The sequence below is a fragment of the Idiotropiscis lumnitzeri genome, chromosome 1 (assembly GCF_059441095.1).
Source record: "Idiotropiscis lumnitzeri isolate Australia: NSW breed Sydney's pygmy pipehorse chromosome 1, RoL_Ilum_1.0, whole genome shotgun sequence".
Lineage (NCBI taxonomy): Eukaryota > Metazoa > Chordata > Actinopteri > Syngnathiformes > Syngnathidae > Idiotropiscis > Idiotropiscis lumnitzeri.
In genome coordinates, this window is record NC_142391.1 from 31708482 (window position 1) to 31722367 (window position 13886).

General features: G+C 41.5%; 1 protein-coding gene across 2 annotated transcripts in view; it reads left to right on the top strand.

Annotated features, from left to right (window-relative positions):
* The window catches only part of pde4d (phosphodiesterase 4D, cAMP-specific), a 165875-nt gene continuing 151989 nt past the window's right edge, over window positions 1-13886 (top strand). For both annotated transcript variants that reach the window (XM_088295244.1, XM_088295245.1), the window contains exon 1: window positions 1-686. In XM_088295244.1, coding sequence (XP_088151370.1) covers window positions 376-686 — 311 coding nt within the window. In that variant the 5' untranslated portion in view covers window positions 1-375. The remainder of the gene's footprint in view (window positions 687-13886) is intronic.

Here is a 13886-nt window from a genome sequence, read left to right on the forward strand (position 1 = left end):
TGTGGCTCCTGCACAGGAGCACTCGAGGAGTGGATGGAGTCAAGCCCTTTTTTCTTCCCTTAAACTTAGTTATTTTTGTTCGTTAAAAGTTGTGCACATGCAGGATTAGTCCTGGACTGAACATGTGACACCTTTTGCCGGAGTGGGCGTGAATGTAGACTTCCGGGATACTTTGGGGGGAAAATGCAACTTTGGACCTCTTCAAGACCACATGGATGTACTGTACTGTAGGTTAATGGAGAGCTAGTTAATGGAGTTGAGTTTAACAAACCTCAAAGTTTGCTTAAGCAAATGATTCGGCCACACATTTGCCTTTGAATGCACCCTAAGTCGTTTTAATTCAATAAAAACACGACCAAGAAAGCTCGGGGTGAAATGGAGCAAGGCAAAGTGGGGACGCAGCCCTCGGTGTCCGGCGGCGGCGGCGGTGGCGGAGCCGCCGGCGTGAGTGCAAAGGCGCCCAAACATCTGTGGAGGCAGCAGAACCAGGCTGCGCTCTCGCCGCTCCACCACGCTCTCCTTGTGCGCAAGAGCCACCAGCGCGTCAGACAGCGAGGCTTCTCCGACACCGAGCGGTACCTCAGCCCTCTCAACATGGACCGGACGTACGCCGTGGACACGGGACACCGACCCGGACTGAAGAAATCGCGCATGTCGTGGCCGTCGTCGTTTCAAGGTCTTCGACGGTAAGCTTTGCGTGTACTGAAAAATAGGAAAAGGTGGCGGGGTAAAGTGCCTCGCGATGGGCGTTGTGTGGATGAGAGACCCGTTTTTTTTTTTTGCTCCGGTTGCTTAGTGCAGAACTTTGGACGGGTTCGATGCCCTATTGCTCTTTTCCTTATTCTGTATCTTTTCAAATGACGAGCCGCATTTTGCATCAATTGGTGACAATGGTCGTCGCTTATTGTATCTTTTAAAGGCAGCAACGATAGCGCCAATCCACGTGAAATCATTGGAACTTTTTGTATTTAACTCAAAACGATCAAGGTTATGGGAGGAAAATCAAATGAAAACACATTGTGAAACAAGGTAGTGAAGCGTTCAGGTGCAAATGACACCGAGCTTGAGGTGTCCCCCCACAGGCAGGTCAAAGGAATTATAATAACATATGCAAATCAGCAGACATGTTGTGCACTGATCCTGAAGGAATCGCTATTTAGTTGTGTAAAGCCATTCCTACTTGTGTGACAAAGCTTTCTTGAACACTTGCTCCAGTTACATAGGTGGTGAACCTGCAGCCCGTGGACCATATATGGTTCTTGGGAGCATCTGATCGGGCCCGCATTGCAATTCCTGTCGATGTATCTATATTCTGTACTACTTATCCTGTTCAGGCGCGCAGGCAATTGGAGCCTATTCCATTCCATCGTATTTGGAGTAAAACAGACTACTCCCTGGATTGGGTCTACTGCCTAGCCATCAAAAAGACAGGCGACATTCACACTTACAATAACACCCTTCTGAGTGGTAATTGAAATAACGCTGCCTGCACGGAAGTCAGGTGAGTGAACTACTATAACCCCATGCAATTCTACAAATAGAACTTGAGAGCAACCTGTGAATGCTCCTAATATATACCACTTTAATTTTTTTTTTTTTAACAATTTAGGCAGCAGTTTCTTCTAGATTCTCCGGGATCCTTGCACGTCCTCAAAACGTGTATGTTAGGGTCATTGATGTGTCAGAATTTCCATGATTGTGACTAGAAGTGTGAATGGTTATTAGGCGATATTGTGCCCTGCGAATGGCTGGTGACCAGTCCACAGTGTATGCTGCCTCTTGCCCAAAGTCAGCAGGGATAGGCTCTAGCTCACCCACACTCAAATGAGGACTCAAGGTAATTGCTGGATGTTTGATAATTACGTCTCTTTTTAAAATTTGATTAGTATAGCCCTCAGATGACTATAACAGAATTAAAACTGTTTCCCGTCCCTGGAGTATCGTATATATGGACGACGACCAGAATCGCTCCCTCCTTCCCTTCTGAGCATTTTATACAGACACTCAAAAGTGATGACAGCAACAATTTAATGAAGCACTTCCTGCACACATAGACACAGAGGCAGAAAGGCAAAAAATGGCTCGGTTGTATGCGGGAAGTACTCTAATTACTCACATGTTCTGGGAAGGAGAGAGGTTGTGAGAGAGTGGCGGGGAAAAAAAAAACATCTGAGGATGAAATCCGAGAAGGTCACCTCAGCTCCCTTGTCTAAAGTGACTGTTAGGGATGCAGGTTTTATGTCAAATCACTTGATGTAAACTCCCCCCATCCCCCGCCTCATTCCATTTTCTTCCTTTTTAATTCAAATATTCCGGTGAGGAGCGCCTGTAAGTTCGCTCGCTGGCCGGCTGCAGAGAGGCTGTTGGTTTGTCTGGCTGACTGACAAGAATAGTTTCTGTCTTTTAGTGGCAGAACAGTCACATGGAGGAGAAGCCTGAGCGAGCGAGAGAGTGCGGGCGAGGCAAGGAGGGCACGCGAGATCAGAGCACAGATGGAAATGACACAGCCTTGCAACCGCTTTGCTGCACTTAAACACCCATGTCATTTAAAAAAAAAAAAAAGGTGGCTTTCTTATGTCAGCATGTTCTCATATATTTGCTGTCCAGCCCCATCTAAAGAGGGCCGCACATCACGAGGTTACCAGAGTAAATTACAGTTTACACCAAAGACTAATTACGTTAGCGAGACAGTGGACTGTGCATTGCGCGGAACAACAACACACCAGAGCAAATAAAATTTGCAGTTGCTCGCTGGTGTCTTCACTTCACTTGTGTCACATATTATTGCATTCTTGTGCTTTTGCTTGTATGCTGCTTTGGATGACAACTTGCTTGACAATCCGTTTGTGGTATTTGACTGTATGCCTTGTTTTTATACTGCCTAGTATATACTTGCTTGGTATCCATGCCATTAGTTTAGTAATTCTAGTACAGTAATTCCCGCATATTCATATTTCACTATTCACTAATTCAACGGCTATCCTATGCTATTCAGTAAAATATTTGTCCTCTTTCCGAAACTCCCGAAGATAACACAAGATGTTCCTAATTGGTCCAAGGAAGTATGTTGGAGTGATGCATCTTGATTTAGTGACGAGCTTTGTATGTGGAGGAGCTAAGTTCAGCCTGGTTTATTCTTGTTGTTGTTACCAACCATGCTGCATTTGCATGTACATACTCACAAAAATCAAATCATCTGAAAGGCATCCCTCCACCCCGCCGTTTCTCGCGTTACCTTTGCAAATTGGGAAGCAAACAGCATTCTCTGTTGTCCTGGTTCTGTACCTTAGTTCTGGATTCTGACATGTTATTTCTGTCCAGATCAAGGGTCACCAGCTGTTGTCATCAAGGGTCCGCATCCTACATGTCTGAATCGGGTGTATTGGAGGGGGGAAACATCTAAAACAGGGGTGGGCAAACTTTTTGATTGGTGGGCCACAATGGATTCTAAAATTTGACAGAGGGGCCAGACCAGGAGAAGATGGATGGAGTGTTTCGGTAACCTCACCACATTGGAGAAAAAAAAAATACATTTAATTTTAAATGAAAATGAACGAAAGGATTACAACAAAATATATTTATTTGACTCACCAGAGTATTAGAAAAGAAAACATGAGCAAGGTGTATTCATTTAATTTTTTTCCAGGTTTGGCGGGCCGGATTAAAACGTTTAACGTTTGCCTCTGCCTGATCTAAAACTGCAGTTGTTGACCCCTGGTCCAGAGTGTCCACTTTTGCTGTACCAGGCCTCAGTCTTCTTCTGCAGCAAAACTGTCCTTATATGGCAAAGTCAAGAAGTAATATTGCTGACCTTCATTCTCGTCCATTGTCATTGTTTGTCCCTGCATCTTGTTGCGATTGTTTGCATTTACATCTCTTGCTGCCCTTAATCTCTCCTCGAATGGAATTGCACCGGCCAATAGCCACATGCCATTCCTGTTGGTCTGACTAATGCGTTAAAAGTTTTACATCAAGGTAAGGAACCAACCCCATCTTTCCTTGCTGCCGTGCTATTGTTACATTTGAAAATACACGCGAGTAAGGCCAAAAATTATTACTCACCATAGTCTCCACTTTACAGCATCAGCTCTTTTGTCTCCTCTTAATTTAAAATGAAAGTGGTCAACAGCCACATGCAGAGATGAATAGTGAATGCAGGAGAGCCTGTGTTCTGCTCGATGCGGTTAGAATAACCTGTTCTTTACAGATGCAAAATAAATGAATATGTAGTGCTGCTAACTCAATCTGAGAGTTTACTGATACTCTATTGGAAAGGTGGCACACACACCTGTTTGGAATGGTTAACAAAGAGCCATACCGCAGGTATCATAGCAGAGCGAGAACGGCCAGTGAATCGATTCAGCAATGAAGGGGAAGGTGACAGTAAACAAAGTACTACAATGGAGTACTTCCATTGTTTTCTATTTTGTCCTCTTGGCATGCATTTGTTCATTACAAGAAGAGGACAAAATGAGCGTTTTGTCTTTCAGAGGTTGTGACTCTTGCCGACAAATCAACTGACATTGTGTCTTGCTGTACCCTTTAGGCTCTGTCCCTGTTTGGCTTGTTTCCGAGAGCGAGGGTGCCAACAACTTGTTTTGTTTACACTCACAATTTCTTATTCGAGATGTGCCCAAAATAATGTGCATGGTCCAAAACACAAGGATACACAGCTGGAACGTACATTACGCATTCAGTAAAAAGTAGATGGCCTTCGCCAAACAAATTTGCTTGTCGTGCTATTTTATTAAAGGCTTGTTGTTTTCTCGAGGCTGTATGAAGGCCACTTGTCGTCCTTCCCTGACGTGCAATAAAGTAAGTAAAGCCGCCCAAGAAGATGAGGAATACGATGCTTTTGGCTCTGCATTGCTGATGTTGTTTATGTGAGCCATACTTTGGAACAACCTCATTAAGCGAGGCGACGGCGTGCCTCATTTCTTCGCATGAAAACCTCAGCGATCAAGTTGCTTCAAGTCAGATAATGCTGACACATCTCCTGATTATAGCCGACACATATAAACAACTGCGCGGGCAGTGTCCCTGAAGAGAGAGGAAACGGAAAAGCCGGCTCCCCCTTTGCCTTTCACTCGAACAATCTTGCGTATATGCGGAGAGACAGCCGAGCGGCCCTTTTCCCAAAGACTGGATGTTCCAGTGTGTCCCTGAGTGGCTGGTGCAGTGCAAAGTCCAGCAGCCCCCCCCAGGTAAAAGACATCACCCAAATGTGTCACAATGGAGGCTGGGCTCGGATGCCGCTCAAGGCTTCTGTGAGACCTCAGCGACAATCTGGAGCATCCAATGATGACAACACGGCATTTCTCCAGTTTCTACCCCTGTTGCAGAGATGCCACAGGGGCTGGTTCTGTAATGGTAGACATCTTTGTCAAAGGGAACATCCGGATTCCTTTTCTCTCTGTCCAATTTTTGACTGGTGTAGGAAATGATGAAATGAAAGCAACGGAAAAGGTGGACGTGTTCCATCTGGACTGTTGGGACTTAGTCTAAGCTGTGTCGCCCAAATCCAAATTGGATTTTACAGTTGTGGTGACTGTTCTTTAGTTTGGGTTTAAAGGTAAATTTAATCGTATTTGTATTGGGATTTTTTATTTATTTTTTTGTTGTTGTTGATGTGGAGCATTTGGCGCGTTGCCACACAGAACATGTTAGCTAAGGAAGTGCTTTGCGCTCGAGCCACAGATCTACTGCGTGGGCTATTTCTTTGCAGGTCAGCCTCTGGCTATCAGACGTCCTGGTTTGCTTTTGGCAGTGCGTCAAACTTGTTAACTCGTCGGAAGCGGCGTGACGTCAAAGTGAATATTAGTGCAGCGTGGGGAAAAAAACCCAACAGTATTTAAGTGGCGTTTAAACAGCCTCTCCTGAGCTCTTCGGATGGAGCCAAAGCAATAACAAATGCCATTGGTGTTTTTATAGCAAAACATTTCAAGAGGGTTCAAACGAAAACTGTTGCACTTCTTTGCATTGTCTATTTCCTAAAAAGTGGATAAACCATTAATGTTGCATTTTTTTCATTATACATTTATTTGAGAATATTTTATTTGCTGGAAAAATGTTAACTATTTGCATTTTTTGTTTCATGCTGAATGAAATATGTTCTTGTTAATTAACGAATCTAGCTAGCTAGCTAACGGCTAGCCATCAATGCTGGAACCGCTGCTCAACACTGCTGCCAACAGGCGCCGTATAATAGGATGTCCGTGTAATTAATCATTTTTTCATTTTCATTTTTTTAGCATCCCTGAGTAGATATTGAACTTGATTTCAGGACGATGTGTTGTTGATATCGGTTGGCACACTTTGTGATGGCAATACAGTATAAGGGAGTCATACTGCCGGGAACAACTTCAAAATCCAAGCGTACCAAGGCATTGATGTCCTTTACCCCTACCATGTTTTTTGACATACTCTTATACCCCTCGTGCTTGTACTTCAAATTCATTTATGCTCACCGCTGCTCCCTATGGAGAAATTGTTTTTTTTTTTTTTCATTTGCATTTATTTTCCCTGTATTTTCACACGTGTGGCTATGAAACGTAGCAGGATTAAAATATAACTATCATGAGATGCTGATTCTCTTCAGAAGTTTTGCTTTATATTTTACGTGTGGTTTTTGGTCATACTCTATCGAATTTAACTCGACAAAAAAATTACTTTCTCTTGTCTGATGTGGGCAGCGTTCATATTAAAGCGACTCATTGGTTCACCACGATCCATTCTCTCTCCCACACATATATACGGTGTCTTCATGGGCCTCTGGGATCAATGAATTTGAATTACAAACTGACTGAAAAGTCATTCAGCCATAACTGCTGTTGCAAACATCAATCCCTGTCCAATACAACATGATATTCTTCATTGTATCGCTGTTATTTCACAATCAACTTGTTTACTGCCATTGACGGATAAAGACGTCAAAGATTCATTCTTTTTTACTCAGCTGGTAGTGAATGAGTTAATATAAATTCCGATCCAAACCGCATGTGCAACTAACAAAATCAATCAATAAATAAATAAATAAATAAAACATCCCCCCCGCTAATCACCTTTTTTTGGGTCCGCGGTCAGGTACTGTTGACCTTCTGAGCAGCACAAGCAAATTTGAAGATTTTCTATTGACGGTTGTAATGTTTTTTGTGAGGAGCAACATACTGTATGACCGTAGTCTCAGTCATAATGAGGACATGTGAAACGTGGTAACACACGTTGCATTCATAGGAATTAGCATCAAAATTGTGTTACTGCCATAATACAGTGGCTCACACAATGGTTATTTGCGACTTTTCTGTGAAACAATGGAATCATTGGAGGTAGGTAGAAGTTCCGGCGTAATGATATCTTTGGCAGCTCCTTATCAGGCTGTGTTCTTTTAGGAGAGCTCAGTGATTTAACACATTCCCCCCCCCCCCCCCCAAGTCCTTCGCTTGTTCAGAGGTTATGGAAGCAGGCGCATTTAGGTGCCCCGTTGAGGCAATTTCAGCCAGTCAGATGTGGAGTAAAGCCTCTGCCGGCTAAATGAGAACGCTAAAAAGGTCACCAAGCATTCAGCATCAGAGTCAAATAATCAACGTTAATATTATGCACAAGCACAGGCAGTTACTACGCGCCGTCAGCCTCGCTTGCTGCTAACCTTGGCAACTAATCAAAAGCTTTCCTCATGAGCAACGCTCATTGTTTACAAGCTCACAACTGACGAGGAGCTCCTTTTAACTCATTGACTACCATTGACGGATAAATACGTCAAAGATACATTTTTTTACTTAGCTGGTAGTGAATGAGTTAAGAGCCTTGATAAACTTATAGAGCATTAGACAATAAAAGTCAATGTAAAATATCGGCAATTGTCTATTTGGTTCTACTATTCCCCCAGCTAAGTGTAAACTTCAATATCTTTTATCAGGGAGCTGATGGCGTATTGGTTCATTGGCCTGACTTAATTCTCACTCAATGACGGTGGGTCTTGTCTCCATGCCCTTTAATTGAGTGGTGAACAAACCAGGGTGCGGTCTTCCTGAGGTCACCTTGGATAGACTTCAGCTATTAGTAGGAGAAATGATCGACAAAATGGATAATGGCTGGACTATTTCATTTTTTTTTTTCAAACGCATGTATTATTTATTTTATATCTAATAAAAACCGGTAATTATTTTTCACTTTGCTCAGAGACCACTTATTCCATCATGTCTTTTCAAGCTGCAAATGAAAAAAGTATCACTGCTAATTGAGGCCAGCAGGTAGTGCAAGGATCCCCTTAAATTGTTCAGCCATGTTTTTTTCCCCCTCATATTTTACAACGTGAGAATCAATAGAAATCCAAAGCAAATGTAGGTAGCAAAGTTGGTATTTCCGCTGGTTTGTAATGCTGTAAAAGTGTCGTCTTATGTTGATTTCACGCCGTCGTACAAGTTCTCGGTCGAATTTTGTTGCCTGTCTCTGAACATGATATTCTAGGAATACCTGAATCACATTTTCAGGAACGTAATCATTTGGCGTATTTATGTGTCTACTTGATGCCATCCTTGGTAGCAAATTGTTCAAATTATGTTTCCGACTAATTGCGGTGCGAGTATTCAAGTGTGCGTGCAAGCTGGCTGTGTTTTGTAAATAGACAACTGTGACAACTGACACGAAATGAAGCGACAATTTAGAATAATTTTCCGCTTTGGTAAGTGGAGGGAAAATGAACCCTTTTTATGATCTAATTTTTAGAATATTTACATTTAAAAAAGACAGTTTGCAATTTTGCAGTTCTTATTTCCAAGCAATTTTTGTAATAATAATCACTACTTCCATTTTACTTTAAAGATATATTCATCGGTGTGAGAAAATCTCCTCTAATGTTCTGAACTCTTGTGTGAGAATGGTCATCTAATGTCTACACGTACTGGAAATTGGGCCGAATTTGTGCTATTTATTTATTTATTTTTGTTAGCCGTAGCCCAATTGTCGGACCTCTTTGAAAGATTATTCAGAGTATTCATCCTGTGGCGTCTGTTAAAAGTAATTACACCTCTCCCTAATCTGGTAAGAAAATGGTCCCAGCTGACAAATGTAAAACTGTTCAATGGCAGAGGCTCATGTCTCCTTGTCAAAACGAAGTTTGGCTGAGCCGCTTGCTGATTCATCCCTCCACCTCAAGCCCGTCCGTCCCCTCATCTTGAGTGGTGTCTCTCACATTTTGAAACTCGGCCGTGTTTACCTTGCCTTCCGCAACGCCATTTTCTGGACTCATCAAATGCATGGAAGGACAGGATTGCTACTGAGAGCCAGAACCTCGCCTGTCTTGATGCAGTGTGATTTCCAGCAGTCTTGGCTGGCTGCATTGTACGGATCACATGACACTATTACACTCAAAGTGAAGGCTGTAGCTTCACAAGAGACTGCTGCCTTATGAGCGAGACAGTACATTGACAGACACCTAATTTAAGTTGTCATCATGTCATTTGCATGTCAAAATGCAAACTAGTTTGTCCTTAGGTACATCAGAAATAAATTCCCGGCATACGGTTGACGTAGATCGTAGGCGAGTTTAATTGTTTCACTTTGATACAATAATGATCTTTATCAAGACAATAATATCAGATGAACAGGTTACTTTTATTTGTGTGAGTTTTTACAAAGTCATTTACCATTTTTTTGGGGGATATTTTCTGTACATGCCATGAGTGACATGTTTGTCAATCACTTGGCGCGGCACATGTAAGCGCTTGTAGCCCGACTAATGATTGCAAAAGATGACAAGTTTCCTCTTTTAACACACTTCACACTCGCAATCTAAACCATTGTAGTATGGAATATAGACTCCCTCCCTTGAAAATGGACTCAAAGCCCATATTCCGCTGCGGGGTATGGACCCTCCCACAAAATTTGCTCACCGTTCTTGAAGAGGGAATCTACCAGCGCATTTCTTACAGGTGGGTATTTTTCAAACTCTTCTGGCAGTGACACCTGTATTGTGGGATAGCCTTAGCTCATATTTTTGTTCGCTATATTTTGTGTTTTGTTGCACATGTTCATACTTTAGTGTTATTATAATCATATTGACCTTTCGGTGCATATTGCCAATGAGGTAGTGGAGATGCATATTGTATGGGGGCGAGGAGGTCTATTTTCAGTGTCAACTCTTGGTGTAGTCTGTCGGGTTGGAAGTGGTCGCAAATTTGCCGGCCCCGATATAGTATGAAAGGCGTAACAAATAAAACACAGATAAGCTGTGTGAGGGGCGGCTGCCAGAATGTCAAGTTTAACACCTGAAACTCATTGCCCAAGGCACTTTGTGTTGATAGCTTTTTATTGGGGTGTCCCAAGTGCTGACTTCACTAAGTCGCAACGGCTTTTTGAATATGCACTTTGGACATTGTGTTGTCAAATTTCTTCAATATAAGCGTCAGCGTTATGTTTGTTGTACCAATTTGCACGAAAGCCGAGTAGACGTGACTCGTAACCAAAAGGCCGACCAATTACAGAGCAACACCAGGCAGGACAACGGGCATTTAACAGAAAGTTGCAGTGTGGAAAAATACTCAATATGACAATAAGGAAACGAGTCCATGTTCTAAATTCCAATTAGCTAAACTATTTATATCACAATTTTTGGCAACATCTTGCAAAAATGGTTTTCTTCTGTTACTCGGCGTTCCTTTTTTAGATCAGCACTGTGCTGTCACACTCAACTGGTGTTGGCACAAACATGAAGGAAAGAATTGGAAATTCCCGGTTAGCTGCTAGTTGGATGGTCACTTCCAAAGCATTTTTGCCACTCAGAAGGCTGCTGCAACTTCACCACAAGTGCCCTGGAGTTGCGTGACAAACCGTGACAGCCGTCTGCTAAACTAAAATGTGATAAAGGTGCGCAGATTGAGCAACATGAACAATATTCTAAAAGAATAGTGGCGAGATGATGTGCAACGCGGTTGCATGGGCAGTTAGCCAATTGGCATTGAGTCATAATTGTGACTTCCACAGTTCTGTTGTTGTTGTTTTTTTTTTTAAATTGTCTGACTGCGTACATGCTGATTGGGATTGGAATGTACCTGTTTTTAAAAATCTAGTATGGGTTATTTTGTCAGTATGAGATTGACGTCATTAGTCCCTATTTCACAGTGAAGACATGAAATACTCAGAATTGTAGAGGTACAGATGCTTGTTTGAAAAAAAAAAGTATGCATCTGAAGTCAAAGACTTTAGTCAACTTCATTTCTAGTTAACGTAAAAAAGTACAGACAGCTAGCTAGAGTTGGGCCAGTTTTTTATGCTACCAAAACATGTTCCCAATTGCTTTACGAATGTAACGAAAAAGCCCATCTTAACTAATCAAAAGGGTGAAAAAATGTGCTTTAATTGTATGTTTTGCTCAGAATAGACATGATTTTGGAATGCCTGACGCTGCTGATATTTAGGCTCCCACAACACATTCTTCACATTCTCAGAGCCGACAACGTCAAATATTTTTCTCAATTCCATTTTGAGCATGGTTGACTTTACCTCTCTTTGCTTCCCTTTTACATTGTTGTCATTGGTGGCGATTTAAAATAAGTATTAAAAAAAAAACAAAGTACAGGAGTACAAGTTATTCATCGACGTTGAAATGCCAGGACTAAAAGTCAAAAGTCAGCCACCAACTGCCTTCACCCGATAAAGCACCTGACAGCCAGCATGTCACAGGTGTCACAGAAGCAAGATGGCAGAGCTGTAAAGAGACACACTGCATGGTGTCTGATGCAAGCACCCATGGGAATTATCATGCTCGCTTGAGTCTTGGGTGTCAGCCTCTTTTTGCTTGGTCCTGAGGGGGGAGTGGTTACACAAAGCCCGTGCAACGTGAACACGATTTCCTCCTATGCATGACCACAAGGGAGCGTGTTATAAGAGCTGTCAGTCATGCTGTGCTTCAACACGTCTTCATGGTCCAATCCCTCATCTGATTTATTATTCATTTTTGTTTCCCTCTTTGCCAGGTTTATTTCTATGATCTTCCGCATGATTTATTTATCCCCATTGGTTTATAAAACACACATGGGGTCAGGTTTGTATGCCGCAGCTAATAAATGAACAAGTCTCGGTCTAAAATCAATGAAGAATGTATTTTATGGAAACAGTATGTTTTTCTTTTCCTGCCTTGTCAATATTCCATATTCAGGCGTGGATATAAAAAAAAAATCTGTGGTTCTCAGATGAGTTTTTGTTGTTGCTGGTTGGTGCAGTTTTTTTCAAGGATGTTCCAAAGTTTTCCCCCTACCCACCAAACTTGTGATGTACGTAAGGATTAACAGCCCAGCTGGGCAGATTAGGGCCCGTGGGCCACATTATGTTTAACGCAATTGAGTTAGAATGTTGCCGTGGCCTTTCAGCAAGCGTTTCAGTATTTCCAAATGGCCGCTTTGAAAAATTAATTACTCACCGACGATTTGTGACCTGGCACCTTGTGAGACTGCGAGCTGATTTAGCATTTACGAGCAATTTTTTTTAGCACCATTGACCGATTTCACAGATTTAGACGGATTGTCGAAAATGCGACGCAACAACACCGAAATGGCCGTCCCGTCGGTGGTGCCCCCGCGTTCGGCTGCTGCCACCGCTCGAGTCTAGCCGCAATTCAACGTCAATTTGGCCAATCCATTTTGAACAAATCATCAACTAATAAAATGTTCTCTTGTTAGTTCCATGCAGATAGGACCGTTTCTGTTCACACTCAATGAATGGACGGTTGCAAAAAAATCCCAAACCTATTCTTATGCGATGGAAAATTTCCCCTTAATGGTGTGGCGCGTAAAAGTGTTCAAAATCCTGGTTGAGCTTGGCTTTTTTTCCCCCCATTGATCGCTTCTCCCTCAGTGTATTAATTCATGGAATACCTCTCAAGGTAGATGGACTAATTTCATTCAGCACACTCATTTAGTGCTGCTGGGGTCTCTCCTCTACAACTCAAAAATGATGAAATCAGCTTGTCAACGTCATTGTGGAGTGTGCGGCGTGTCAATTCAAGTTGATTGGCCCAAACATTCTTGTTCGGTGTATAGCTTGCTCAATGTAACATGCATTTTTTTTTACTTTTATTGTGGCAGAAAAACACATTTAGAAATAATTGGTTTGAAAACAAAGCACTGCTGTTAATGTATTGTGTCTGGAAAAATCGCATTAGAATTCTCGTCTATTAAATAGCATGTTTTTAAATATTTAAAACAAATTGAAAACACAATCTGCTATATGAATAAATTGTCAGTGCTGCTGCTTAACACCTAACAAGTTATGGTAAACATACTTAACATTATTTTCTGTGGATTTAGGGGATCATGTCGTCTAATTATTAAGAAGCCTGTCTTGGTCCTCATTTACTGCGTGTACTTTCAGTCTGTTTTGATGCCTACAGGCAAAGAATTTGCAAATAAATAGTCGAGTGGATATCAAGGAAGCAACAGATGGGAAACGATATGCAGCAAATGTCCTTGGCTGGTTTGGGCCAAGGATTCCGAGAGGTCATGGTCAGTGTTGTCTGTGTGTTTTGTGTTCAGGTTGAGTATTTTTTGAGTTAGTTAAATATCACACAATAAGTGATATTGACAACACTTAATAAGTTGGCCGAAGGCCATGTGGTTCCAAACATGAGGATTTTGTATTATTTATCTGTTACACCAATCGAAAGAATTAAAAAAAAAAAAAAAAATATATATATATATATATATATATATATATATATATATATATATATATATATATATATATATATATATATATATATATATATATATATATATATATATATATATATATATATATATATATATATATATATATATATATATATATATATATATATATATATCCACATATATATGAGAGAGAGAGAGAGAGAGATGAGGATTTTGTATTAT